This window comes from Bombina bombina, chromosome 1, assembly GCF_027579735.1.
Source record: "Bombina bombina isolate aBomBom1 chromosome 1, aBomBom1.pri, whole genome shotgun sequence".
Classification (NCBI taxonomy): Eukaryota; Metazoa; Chordata; class Amphibia; order Anura; family Bombinatoridae; genus Bombina; species Bombina bombina.
The window spans coordinates 269,081,865-269,096,456 of NC_069499.1; the positions used below are offsets into that span (position 1 = coordinate 269,081,865).

At 39.2% G+C, this 14,592-nt stretch overlaps 1 protein-coding gene across 1 annotated transcript in view; it reads right to left on the minus strand.

Annotated features, from left to right (window-relative positions):
• The window catches only part of FMN1 (formin 1), a 480,791-nt gene that overhangs the window by 38,288 nt on the left and 427,911 nt on the right, over positions 1-14,592 (minus strand). Inside the window, exon 15 of the mRNA XM_053711972.1 lies at positions 1,819-1,911. Within this exon, the coding sequence (XP_053567947.1) occupies positions 1,819-1,911 (93 nt within the window). The remainder of the gene's footprint in view (positions 1-1,818; positions 1,912-14,592) is intronic.

Below are 14,592 nucleotides of genomic sequence, written 5' to 3' on the forward strand. Positions count from 1 at the left end.
TTTAGTGCAAACACACTCTTGTAACTGTGCAGCGTATGCTCCCATGCTCAGATTAATTAAGAACGAAAACTTTAGTACAATTAGGGTCTCTTAAATTATGCGACCACCACATTACATATAAAATGACAGTGGCTCACTTTTTGCCACAATACAAATTATCACCACTGTCTGCATTGCCTTGGCCACACAGGAATTATTTTAATTGAACTCCTATTCATGCTAGGAACTAAATATACCTGAGAGAAATAGTGCTACCCTCAAAATTTATGTCTGAATGTTGATAATGAGGGTTGCTAAAGTAAACAGTATAGATGAACTAATCTTTCCTTTTCTCCTATGATGCCTGTTTAGAGATTGTCCCTGACATAACCTCGCCCTCACTAGTCTGTAAAGCATCCTCTATGCTGACCCCTGAGATATGGCACAGAGCATCTTATTAGGCTGGTACCCCAGCAATCCTGCTGATGACACTGAGGATGCTTCTCTTTAGCAAACTTTGTAAGCCATTTGTGAATCTACCCTTCAGAAAAGCAACTAAATAAGTCATTTCATAAAATTTCAAGTGGCGACTGCCACTGCTGATTGAGTTAGCGACAACCTCTGCTCAGTACAGGCAGCGCTCTGTGGCTCTCGAGTGATACTTTAACTATAATTCGAACCCATTTGCGGGGGTTAAATACACAGAGTTGGAAAGTTATTAGTGTTAAATTGACATGCTCTTATTAGCTAGAAATGTTTATTTGTTCTTTAGCTCGATCATCTGTTTCATTTTAAACTAAAACTATTACAGTAATGATACTTTCTATTAAAGGGACATTAAACCCCACATTTTTCTTTTATGATTAAGATAGAGAATACAATTTTAAAAAAAGTTTCCAATTTACTTCTGTTACCAAATTGTCTTTGTTGTCTCTTATTTTTCTTTGTTGAAGAGATATCTAGATAGGTAGCATGCACATGTAGAAAGGACTACATGACAGGTAATAGTGCTGCCATCTAGTGCTCTTGCTAATGTAAAACATTGTTGCAAAACTGCTGCCATATAGTGCTTCAGGCACGTGCACACTCCTGAACGTATTCCTGCTTTTCAACAAAGGATAGCAAGAAAATGATATTTTATAATAGAAGTGAATTTGAAAATTGTTTAAAAAATGTATTCTCTATCTGACTCATGAATTTTTTTGTGGAGTTTTATGTCCCTCACCAAGTTCTTTAAAGTGATGGTAAATTCTAGCGTTTCAAAAACACTAGGATTTACCATCACTAAAAATAAAGGCAACCTTCATTCATCAGTTTAAAAAAAAACTTTATTTCACCGCGGCTCCATTGCTAACCTAAGCACCTCCGGCCATCCACGGCACAGCTCAATGAGGTGATGTTTTCACCTCTTAGCCAATAGCCGTGCTAGCCTATGTCATAAAGGGCAAGCACTGCTATAGGCTAAGAGGTGGATACATCACCTAAACAAAAAACTGAACTGTGCCGGGAACGGCCTGAGACGCTTAGATTAGTGCTGAAGCTGCAGAAAAATAAAGGTACCTATTCATCTGTGTTTTTTTAAACTGATGAATGAAGGTCGCCTTTATTTTAAGTGATGGTAAATCCTAGCGTTTTTTGAAAAGCTAGAATTTACCATCACTTTAACATGAAACAAAGTAGAAATAAAAACAAACTACAATTGAATTGGGATAACATAAATCTGGGATATATTCAGCTAAAATTGCTGGGTGCTGTAGCAAAAAGTATTTGCAAGAATCTTGTGATGACAATTTCTACACCACAAATGACATGAAATTCTACTCATTACAAAGCACTTACCTCTTTGCACAAAAACCTCCATTTTGTCTTTGAAAGGCTGCAGATGATCCTCAGAGGAGTTTTTTATAACTACCGTTGCCTGTTTCTCACAAACTGTAAAGAGAAAAAGCCCCATCATAATTCAAGTTGATATATATCACATATAAATATGATAGCAACACTGTATTATGCTGTGAACATTGCTACATTCAATATGATTTGCCTACAATAACAGCAGCTTAAAAGTAGGTTTGTCCTATAATAAATGGTTAAAAAACAATAAGGCAAACTAGACATCCACATAACCCATTATTAGTATACACACATACTATCAGGGATAGGCACAGACAAAGGCTGTGGCAGACATTTTCCAAAGTACAGACCTTAGTGAAGGACACCAAGGTACATTTGAAATTAAAAACATTTTTATAGTGTGTGGTGTTATTATACTGATGCCGATACCACTGATCCCATAAACCAGCCCTCCTCTGGCTATACCCATGTGCCAGTGTCACTACTGTGTCATTATATAATGCTGGGTGTTATTATACTGATGCAGATACCACTGATTCTATAACCAGCCCTCCTCTGGCTATACCCATGTGCCAGTGTCACTACTGTGTCATTATATAGTGCTGGGTGTTATTATACTGATGCAGATACCACTGATCCTATAACCAGCCCTCCTCTGGCTATACCCATGTGCCAGTGTCACTACTGTGTCATTATATAGTGCTGGGTGTAATTATACTGATGCAGATACCACTGATCCTATAACCAGCCCTCCTCTGGCTATACCCATGAGCCAGTGTCACTACTGTGTCATTATATAATGCTGGGTGTTATTATACTGATGCAGATACCACTGATTCTATAACCAGCCCTCCTCTGGCTATACAGATGAGCCAGTGTCACTAATGTGTCATTATATAGTGCTTGGTGTTATTATACTGATGCAGGTACCACTAATACTATAACTAGCCCTCCTCTGCCTATACCCATGTGCCAGTGTCACGTCTGTGTCTTTGTATAGAGCTGGGTGTTATTATACAGATGCAGATACACATCCAGTATTTCATTCAGGCTTTATTTATTCCATAACTTAGCACCCAATATCACTAGCAGTCTCTTGACAAGCCACTAACTTTATTTACACTACGTATTTGTTTTTATTCCTATTATTTAATCCGAAAGAAAAGATATACTAAGGTTGTGGCGGACACTGCAAGGGCTAGTCACAGACACCAGTGTCCGTGTACGGACACCTTGCCTATCCCTGCATACTATATCATCTACAGTACATGATCAATGATGTTCATGGGCACAGACACTCATTCATACTTTGATATGTATAAACAAAGTGATATGCCTATAAATACATCATATACATGCATAGATAAAATATGCATATTTAGATATTCATGTATATTGGGAGAGTCAAGAATATACTGAACCTATGAAAGCAGGAACAAAAAATACTAAATATATTTTCACAAATCAGCAAACATAAAAATATTTGAATAGTTAAACACCAATGATTAAGTAGTTAAATATTAACAGATTGCTACATCTAGGATGAAATTTGTCAGCTCATAGCAAGTAAAGACAACGTAAACCTTGAAAGGATTTCCTGACCAGGTGCAACTCCATAAATGACTTGCTGGTTGACACAGTAACCCAGCCTAGTCACTAAGAATCACAAAAGTAGAGTAAAATAATTATCCATTAACCCTATTATCCCTCTATACTCACACTCTTTCACCCATTAACCTTTGCCCACTTACATCTTCTCTTTATCCCATATATCCTTTCACTAACAATGCTTGCACCACCCTGTATATAATGAATGGACAGGAGGTGCAGGGCAAGAGCTGTTGGCAAGAAGGTGGATTCCCCCAACAGCCATGCAGGAAAGAGATAAAAGGTTGGTTCGACCATAGGCAGTGATGTCAGGTCCTCAGGGCCAGGACAGGAAGACAGGACAGGCAAAAAGCACAATTGTTAGGGCTCAGGACCCTTAAGACTTAAGAGGTACATTCATGTAGAGAAAGAGGGCCAGTCTCAGACTTATAAATAGAGGACAGGCCAAACAAATGTTATAATTTCACCCAGTCTCAGGTACCAGCTGTGAAATGAGATCAGAAATCCAGTGTGCTGTCTGGCACGGAAATACACCTTGAATCAATTAAATATAAACACCAAGACTTCAAAAATTTGCTGACAGAAAAGACGATGAATCAATAGCCAGACAGGCTTCAGGAGGTTGGACAAAATTTTGCATCAATATTGGCAAACTGATAGAGTATCTAAAAGCTAAAATTTCAACTGTTGATAAAACGGGCACTGAATGTGCCATAAACAAATCTGAAAATGCCTGGCTGAAAACAATAAATGTGAGATCAAATAATAATTAATGTGCAAATTACTCAGAATTCACCCATCCAACGAACATCTATTAGAATGTTATTATGAACAAGTTTAAAGAGACAGAAACAGATGCCATAAAAAAATCATTTTACTTAAGATGGAATTTTAATAGATTGTGGGATATCATCGTGAACATTTAAATGATACATTGTACCTTGCCAACAGCTTAACAAAAAGCAAAACCACTAGTAGTTTAAAAATATCAAAATACCAATACCAAAATACAAATTTACCAATACACCCTCAATATTAGCCCGCTGATCCAACCACCATTTACTTCTGGACCTACCCCTGTCACCATCAGCTCTAAGCTCCACCATCTTCACAACAGCAACAAACAGCTGTCTATTCCATCATGAGCAAAAAGGAGACAAATGGTAGATATGGACATGTGCAGCAAATGGAAGAATACCGGAGACACATGTTCACAAGATAACAACCACAATAATAATCTCAGCACCCTACACAATGCCTTTCCACATCAGAACCTAATCTATGACATGAAAAGGGGCATTTGGGACATTGCAGGAATGACAATTAAGCAAGGCAAAAAAATTAGATTATCAACTAGGTTCATGGTTTTTAGAGGCTGTTACTTAAAGAGAGTTTTGTGTTTAGAAAGGGACATCCATTAAATGCAGAGGAGTCCCTTGTGTGCCAGGAAGGTTAACAACAAGGGGGTCACGCACGTGGTCCCCTGGATGTTAGAGGTGCCTGGAGTAGGTGGTAATATGGTGGCGTGATTGGATGGAAAGTGAGGTACGGGGTTACTCTTGTAGAAGGAGGCTGGTGCATTTAGGGTTGATCCAGTGAGAGGGGGATGGTGGGATTAGGTTTAATTAGGTGACAGATGTAAATGTGGTTTCCGTAAGGCTTAATGCAGTATGCACTGAGCGCAAGGACCTATGTGTTTATGGTTATTGTGGTGGTCAGGGACCTAGGCAAATCAGATAATTACCTTCCTATAGAGAGAACACTGGTCTCTAAGTAGCATACAACAGTGTCTATAACATATTTCAGCTGTAATAAATTACACCTTATGGGTGGTTATTACATCAACTCTGAATGAGAAGTAAACCTACAGACAGTTTGCTATTTGTTTATCTCCTTCCACTACTCATCAGAAAAACTAACTGATGGATAGTAAAACTCAAGATGATGATAAAGAAGTGGAAGGAGATGAACAAATAGGAAAGTGTCTAATCACTACTTTTGTTCAGCATTTTTAACAGACTGTAAAGATAGTGAGATTCTATTAAAGGATGTTACTTTAAATAAAGTGAGAAGTACTTTTCCTTTTTATAGAGGAAGAGGTTTCAAGGGCTTTATCAAAAATAAAAGTAAATAGGTATGTAGGTCCAGGTAATATTCATCCAAGGGTTCAAAGAGAACTTCGATCCATGATAGCTACTCCATTAGCTGATTTATTTAATCAGTCACTGTTAACAGGAGTTGTTCAAAAAGACTGGAAAATTGCCAATGTAGTCCCTCTTTATAAAAAGGGTAGTAGGGAAGATTCTGCTAACTATAGGCCAGTCAGTTGACCTCAATTGCAGGGAAATTAATGGAAACTCTTTTAAAGGAAAGACTTCCGTCTTACCTTTAGACAAACATCTTAGAAGACAAAGGACTGCATGATTTCACTGCTGGAAGATCATATAAGACTAATCTAATTGATTTCTTTGACCATGTAACTAAATTAATAGACCAGAGAGGAGTCGTAGATGTTGCATATCTAGACTTTATCAAAGCTTTTGACACTGGCCCACACAACAAACTTATTCACAAAATGTATTGCCTTGGAGTAGATTATAAGATTGTTAAGTGGATAGAATGCTGGCTTAGGGATAGAAGGCAAAGGGTTTCAATTAATGTGGTACATTCAAATGAGGGGTCAGTTACTAGTAATGTTCCCCATTCCCCAAGGGTCAGTTTTTGGGCCTGTTTTGTTTAACATGTTCATCAGTGATATTGGAATTGGGCTTCTGCGGAAGGTTTGCTTGATGGCAGATTTGATGTTCCAGGAGGGGTGGATCAAGTGAACAGTGATATTAAAAAACTGGAGGACTGGGTAAATAAATGGGATCTGAAACTTACCATTACCAAGAGCAAAAATATGCATATAGGATCCAAAAACCCAAAGGCCAATTATAGTCTCAAAGATACATTACTGACTGTAACTAAAGAGGAACTGGACTTGGGAATTATCATTTCAGATGATTTAAAATTTGGTACTCAATGAAGCCAGTAAGACCAGTCGAATACTTGGTTGCATTGGGAGAGGTATTAGTAGCAGATATATCAAGCATCTTATGCCACTTTACAGATCATTAATTAGACCTCATTTAGAATACTGTGTTAAGTTTGGGGACCATATCTCCAGAAGGATATAAAACTAGAACCTGTCCAAAGGAGGGCTACTAAAATGGTACACGGTCTAAAATCTAAAACATACAAAGAAAGACTCTATGACCTAAATATGTATAGTTTAGAGGATAGAAGGCAAAGAGGTGACATGAATAAAAACCTTCAAATATATAAAGGGACTTAATTAAGTGGAAGCTGAAAGCATGTTCCACAAAAAACAAAAACAAATGCCAAAGCAAGGGGTCACAATTTTAAATTAGAGGGTAGCAGATTCAAGAGAAATGTGAGGAAGCATTTTTTTACAAAATGGGTTGTGGATTCATGGAATAAACTTCCAATTGAGGTGGTAAACACAAAGAATGTGGAAGAATTAAAAAATGCCTAGAACATGCGTAAGGCTGTCCTAAGAAAACATTAGCATTTAATATGGGTAGACTGGATGGACCTTTTTGATTCTTATCTACCGTCAAATTCTATGTTTCTATTAGCATGCCCTTACAACAATAACTACTACCTAGTGTAATGCACATGCAAACAGAGTAGTGATAAGTAATACATGTATGAAAAATGTCTTTGTTATTCTGTTTGCTTCTGCTATTTTAATCTGGGCCTAAATTATTGATCAAATTTGCCATTAAACAGTCATTAATAGGGACAGAAAAGTTTAATATATAGTTTAACGCAATAAAACGTCAAGTCAAGTCTTATCAGTGTAATTTAAAGATATTTTGAAGAGAATCAATTAGTTTTGCATATTTTTTTATTACCCCATCCCTCCTCAGCCAGGTAAAATAATTTGCTCATATAATCTGACACTGTGAATTATTAGGTAGTAACTTCTGGTCATAATTTTCTTATTGACTATTTTTGGATGGCTATACTAGAATGCTAACTCAGAAAGGACAAACAGCACATTTGTAGCCTCGTTGCCCAAAATCTTGCTTAACAATTCAGGAATAAAATAGATTCTCATGTCACAGTACCTATACCTTCACCTGTTCTTACTCCTGTTGAAAAACACTGCAGCTTCACTAATACCAGATAGAATGAGATATCAAACCTCTTATCCTCTCCCGACGCTCTGTATCTGCTGCACCTCTCTGCGAGTCCCTTTACTGGCTCCCCATATACAGCAGAATTAGATTCAAAATTCTCATCCTGACCTACAAAGCCCTTACCAACGCAGCCCCCCCCCTACCTGTCCTCACTCATCAACAAATATACTCCAGCCCGCCCCCTAAGATCCAACAATGACCTGCTCCTTGCATCTTCTACCATTACCTCCTCCCATGCTAAGCTACAGGACTTCTCTTGTGCGGCACCAACCATCTGGAATGCACTTCCTAGAGCTGTCAGACTCTCCCCTAACCTTTCCTCCTTTAAAAGCTCCCTAAAGACCTTTCTGTTCATGGAAGCCTATCTCCAAATCAGTAACAAATGAGTTCCACTTGCCTAATTACTGCCCTCATCTAACTCCACACTAACATCATTCTCACCTTTGCAGTCCCCACCTCCTGTTTCTCAACCTCCTACCCATCTAGATTGTAAGTTTCCACGGGAACAGGGCCCTCAATTCCCCCTGTATATGTTTGTTAAACTTTGTCTGGTGTCTCTTTTATATTGTATTGTACTGTACTTTGTACCCATGGACAGCGCTGCATAATCTGTTGTTGCTTTATAAATAAAGAATAATAATAATGCTGAAGAGATTTCCATATTAAACATTTTCTTATCCTCCCTTCTATCCCTCAACACCATTCCTCCAAATTCCTCTATCTGCTACTCTGATTGCAACTTTTACTCATCTTTTAAATTTCTTACTCATAACTGTCACACTTCCTGATTCTTATGTACTTATGTATGTACTTATCACACCTAACTTAAAGAAGACCTCTCTTGATCAGATCTCACCTTCTATTACTCCTGCATCCTTAAAAATGTTGTTCCAAGACTATAAGAACAGGGTAAATCGGCAACTGCTAAACACATTTCTCTCATCCAATTCATTACTTGACTCCAACAGTTATGTTTCCACCTTAAAGGGACATGAAACCCAAATTTTTTCTTTCATGATTCAGATCGAGAAAATAATTTTAAACAACTTTCTAATTTACTTCTATTATCTAATTTGTTTCATTATCTTGGTGTCATTTGTTGAATGAGCAGCAATGCACTAATGGTTTCTAAGTGAACACATGGGTGAGCCAATCACAATCAATATATATATGCAACCACTAATCAACAGCTAGAACCTAGGTACTCTGCTGCTCCTGAGCTTGCCTAGATAAACCTTTCAGCAAAGGATAATAAGAGAAGGAAGCAAATTAAATAATAGAAGTAAATTGGAAAGTTGTTTAAAATTGTATTATCTATCTCAATCATGAAATAATTTTTTTTTGTTTCATGTCCTTTTAAATACTTAAGAATCAGCACTCACAATGTTTTTACTGCTTGTTAATTCGGTTTAGTGCTTTCTGCTCAGTTAGTGCAGTTGGCTTTGATAGCACAGTTAGTTACATTGTAACTAATTACATTGAAGATTTGGTTGCTAGGCTCAGCCGCACTATTGTTGTGCACTAGTTCTGGCACATCACTGCTCTGCGCGTTCAACCTTCGCTAATCAGTATAAATAGCACAACTGAGCTTTCCTCTGTGCCCTTGTATAGCTAGTCTATATCTGGGTGCACTATTCCTTGTGATCATCTTGGATTTTTACCTCTGCTTGTTTTATGGGATATCCCTCTGCTTGTTGATTTGGAACTGTGTTTGCCAGTGTGTTACTGGACCTTTGCTTTCCTCTGACAATTCTTCATCCTGACAAATCTTTACTGCCACTGCTCGTACGTTATCAAACCTCTGCCTGGCCTAGTTTAGTTTACTCTTCTGCTTGCTGAATTTGTACTGCCTCAGTCCTGTGTATTACAGGACCCTGCTTGTCTACGACACCAAAATCTCTCTCTCTTTTCCACTGACACCCTTACTAGGGATGGGCGAATGTTTCTAAAATTTTTAAATTTAAAACAAATTTTGATACATTTGTTTGTTCAAATTGAATTTTGAATGTTTATATAACATTCTAACATTCTATTTTCGAATTTTATTTTAAAATTTTTCAATAACATTCGAAAATATTTATTCGAATAATAGAATGTTTCGCTATGTATTTTATCAGATTCAAATTTGAAATGTAATCGAATTTGAAATAGTATTTCTAGTCTACAACTGTATTTTGTAAATGTAATATTCAAATTAAAAATAGTATTTCTAGTCAACAACTGTGTTTTATAAATGTAACTAGTCCTAAAGCCCGTGTACACGGGCCAATTTTTTAGGTACCGCGGTTCCAACCCTTGCTCCCTCTCTCTCCCCCCTTCTCTTTTGCGCTCTCTCCCCCTTCTCTTTCTCTCTCTCTCTCCCCCTTATTTTGCACTCTCCCCCTTCTCTTTTTCTCTCTCTCTCCCCCTTCTCTTTTTCTCTCTCTCTCCCCCTTCTCCCCCCTCTCTCCCCCTTCTCTCTCCCCCTCTCCTTTCTCTCTCCCCCCTTCTCTCTCCCCCTTCTCCCCCTCTCTCTCTCTCCCCCTTCTCCCCCTCTCTCTCTCCCCCTTCTCCCCCTCTCTCTCTCCCCCTTCTCCCCCTCTCTCTCTCCCCCTTCTCCCCCTCTCTCTCTCCCCCTCTCTCTCTCCCCCTTCTCTCTCTCCCCCTCTCTCCCCCTTCTCTCTCTCCCCCTTCTCCCCCTCTCTCTCTCTCTCTCTCTCCCCCTTCTCTCTCTCTCCCCCTCTCTCTCTCTCTCTCTCTCTCTCTCTCCCTTCTCCCCCTCTCTCTCTCCCCCTTCTCTTCCTCTCTCTCTCTCCCCCTTCTCTCTCTCTCTCTCTCTCTCTCTCTCCCCCTCTCTCTCTCTCCCCCTCTCTCTCTCCCCCTTCTCTCTCTCTCTCTCTCTCTCCCCCTTCTCTCTCTCTCTCTCTCTCTCTCTCTCTCCACCCTTCTCCCCCCCTCTCTCTCTCCCCCTCCTCTTTTTCTCTGTCTCTTCCCCTTCTCTCTCTCCCCCTTCTCTCTCCCCCTTATTTTGCACTCTCCCCCTTCTCTTTTTCTCTCTCTCTCTCCCCCTTCTCCCCCTCTCTCTCCCCCTTCTCTCTCTCTCTCTCTCCCCCCTTCTCTCTCTCTCTCTCTCTCTCTCTCCACCCTTCTCTCTCCCCCTTATTTTGCACTCTCCCCCTTCTCTTTTTCTCTCTCCCCCTTCTCCCCCTCTCTCTCTCTCCCCCCTTCTCTCTCTCTCTCCCCCTTATTTTGCTCTCTCTCCCCTTCTCTCTCTCTCTCTCCCCCCCCCTCTCTCTCTCTCCCCCCTTCTCCCCCTCCCCCTTCTCTCTCTCCCCCTTCTCTCTCCCCCTTCTCTTTTTCTTTCTCTCTCATTTACCACTATTCACTCCCCATCTCACACTGACTACTGTAAACTGATACTTAATTTCAACTCCCATTTCTCCCCTCATTTTTCCATCTCAAAGTTTAACTTCACCCATAATTCTCTGGAAATCCCTACTCTGCAGTGGCTTCAAAGGCTCAGTAGCACCACCGTTGAAGTGCAAAGAGCTCCATATATTAAGCATGCTATTTCTTAACCATCATTGTTATCCTCCTAATTAGCCCCCCAAATATTAATTTTTAGAAGCCTCACTGCTACACTGACTCCCCATATGCTACTAAATCAAATTCAGAATTCTTACACTAATCTAAAACACCCACCAATATTTCACCCAACTTTCAAGTGTTTTTAGAAAAGTCACCTGTTGTGAGAAGTGTATCACCAGCCCTCCTAAAAGTTCCTCACCCCACTAATATAAACTGACACCTCATATTATCGAGTTTTTTTAAATCCAAGTCTGTGTAACTAAAACATCAACACAGTGCTTAATGCAACTGTCCTTGTATGTACATAATTCCTTAATTTACAGCTCAATATGCTATCCTTCAAAAAAATAAATAAAAAAAAACAGACAAAATATGTGTAGAGCTGTTAATGCTTAAGCCTTTGATCTCTTTGCCTCTAAGATATTTTGCAAAAGCATGAACAGGGAGATTTAAATGTTTATTTAATGTCCTAGCATTAAATAGCATCAGTCTGATCTTAGCCAAAGAGCTCACTTCCACAAGCCCTATTACTTATTCAAATTCTTTTCTTGGAGCTGTTAAACTGCTGTTGTACAAGCAAATGCAAACATATTACAGTTACAAAACAAAAAAAAAGTCTATATAGTTAAACACATGGCCATGGAGATGACAGCAAGGAATTCTTGCATGTTTGAAGTGAATTTCCCACAGGCTTATTGTGTGTGCTACAATCTTGGCAAAGCCAATTCTAGAATTGATATACACATCATATATTTACCAAGCATCTTCACAGTTTATATTATTGTTATCACTCCTTATTGTCACTGTTTTCCTGCAACATTATTTTTGGAACTTTGAAGCCTCCAACTCTCAGATCTATTTAACCCCCTTTCTATAAGATGAGAATTAATATGTATTGACCCTCAAGTTGTCAAGATCCCCAGCCCAAATAAACCCACAAATAAAAACACACAGACACTTTATTGGAATTAAATCTGGCCACAGCATGCTTATTAAACAAAAATTAGCAACATGTAAAAACTTATTTTAAAACCACCATAATTGTCAAGTTCTTATCAACCCAGTTGTGCTAGGCCAACTTCCTAACAAAACCTCTTTTTAGACCTTGCCTTTACCCAATATTCACCTAAACATAGCAAGTCTCTTTACTAAGTCCATAGTTATCTATATTAAAACCCTTACACCAAGAGACCCTGTGGCCAAGGAGCAACTTGCACTACTCTTCCACCCAATGGGGAGGCTACTCAATACCACCAATGGCCTAAAGGGAGGCTGAAATTCCTATCAAAAGCCCCCTCCCAATACTTCTGTGTCCAGGGGCCCCACTATGGGCTAGATTACAAGTGGCGTGGTACTTTTTATCACGGGACACGATACGCAATATCGCAACTACGTTAACTAACGTACATATTTCAAGTTGAAAGTAAATGTTTGCGCTTGAGCACAAACAGAAATTGTGCTCAAAGTATAAGTGCGATTGAAGACCGAGCGTATAGTGTTAAAAAAAGTTCACAAAACACATCACAAACACATTAAAATAAACTATTACATATATATATATATATATATATATATATATATATATATATATATATATATATATATACACACTTTCTGATAAAAACAAATATCATATGTATATATATATATATATATATATATATACACATACACAGTATCCTACAAAAGTGAGTACACCTCTCACATTTTTGTAAATATTTTATTATATCTTTTCATGTGACAACACTGAAAAAACAGACAAAAAATTTCCGCACCAAAAATGACGCAATAAATAACAGCATTTTGCGCACCCTTGCGAGCCAAGATTTGCCTGTGAAATTCAAGAAAAAAAAACAAGTCAAATTGGAAAAACTAAACCCCAGGTAAGATTTTTTTTTCTTAAATAAATTCATAAAACATTATTCTCATACTGAAACTGTTAGACTGCAAAGGGAAATACACATAGACCTGACTCATGGCAAATATAAGTAAATACATATATTTAAAACTTTATATTAATATATAAAGCGCCAAACATAGCTGAGAGTGTCTTAAATAATGATACATACTTACCGAAGACACCCATCCACATATAGCAGACAGTCAAACCAGTACTGAAAACTATCAGCAGAGGTAATGGTATAAGAGTATATCGTCGATAGAAGAGGTAGAAGAAGAATCCCTACGACCGATAACAGAGAACCCTTGAACAGATTTCCCATGAGTGAAACCATAAAAATCAACAGGCAATACTCTCTTCACGCCCCTCTGACAAACACTGTACTTCAGAATGCTTCACTGTACTTCAGAATGCTTAGAAGCGCTTACCATAGAAGAAATCATAAAAATTAAGCACAAACTTACTTCACCACCTCCATAGGAGGCAAAGTTTGTAAAGCTGAAGTATGTGTGTGGTGGGAGGTGAATTTATAGGCACTTTGAGGTTTGTGAAACTTTGCCCCCTCCAGTTAGGAATGTATATCCCATACGTCACTAGCTCATGGACTCTTGCCATTTACATGAAAGAAAAAGAATGGTTGCTATACATAAAGATGACCTAGACTATAAGAAGATTGCCAAGACCCTGAAACTGAGCTGCAGCACAGTGGGCTAGACCATACAGTGGTTTCACAGGACAGGTTCCACTCAGAACAGGCCTCGCCATGGTCGACCAAAGAAGTTGAGTGCACGTGCTCAGCGTCATATCCAAAGGGTATCCAAGAGTGCTGCCAGTATTGCTGCAGAGGTTGAAGGGGTGGGGGTCAGCTTGTCAGTGCTCAGAGCATATGCTGCACACTGCATCAAATTGGTCTGCATGGCTGTCGTCCCAGAAGGAAGCCTCTTCTAAAGATGATGCACAAGAAAGTCCGCAAACAGTTTGCTGAAGACAAGCAGACTAAGGACATGGATTACTGGAACCATGCCCTGTGGTCCAATGAGACCAAGATACATTTATTTGGTTCAGTTGGTGTCAAGCGTGTGTGGCGGCAACCAGATGAGGAGTACAACGACAAGTGTTTCTTGCCTACAGTCAAGCATGGTGGTTGGAGTGTCATGGTCTGGGCCTGCATGAGTGCTTCCAGCACTGGGGAGCTACAGTTCATTGAGGGAACCATGAATGCCAACATGTACTGTGACATACTGAAGCAGAAGATGATGTCCTCCCCTCGGAGACTGGGCCGCAGGGCAGTATTCCAACATGATAACGACCCCAAACACACCTCTAAGACGTCCACTGCCTTGCTAAAGAAGCTGAGGGTAGAGGTCATGGACTGGCCAAACATGTCTCCAGACCTAAACCCTATTGAGCATCTGTGGGGCATCCTCAAACGGAAGGTGGGGGAGTGCAAGGTCTCTAACATCTGCTCTGTGATGTCGT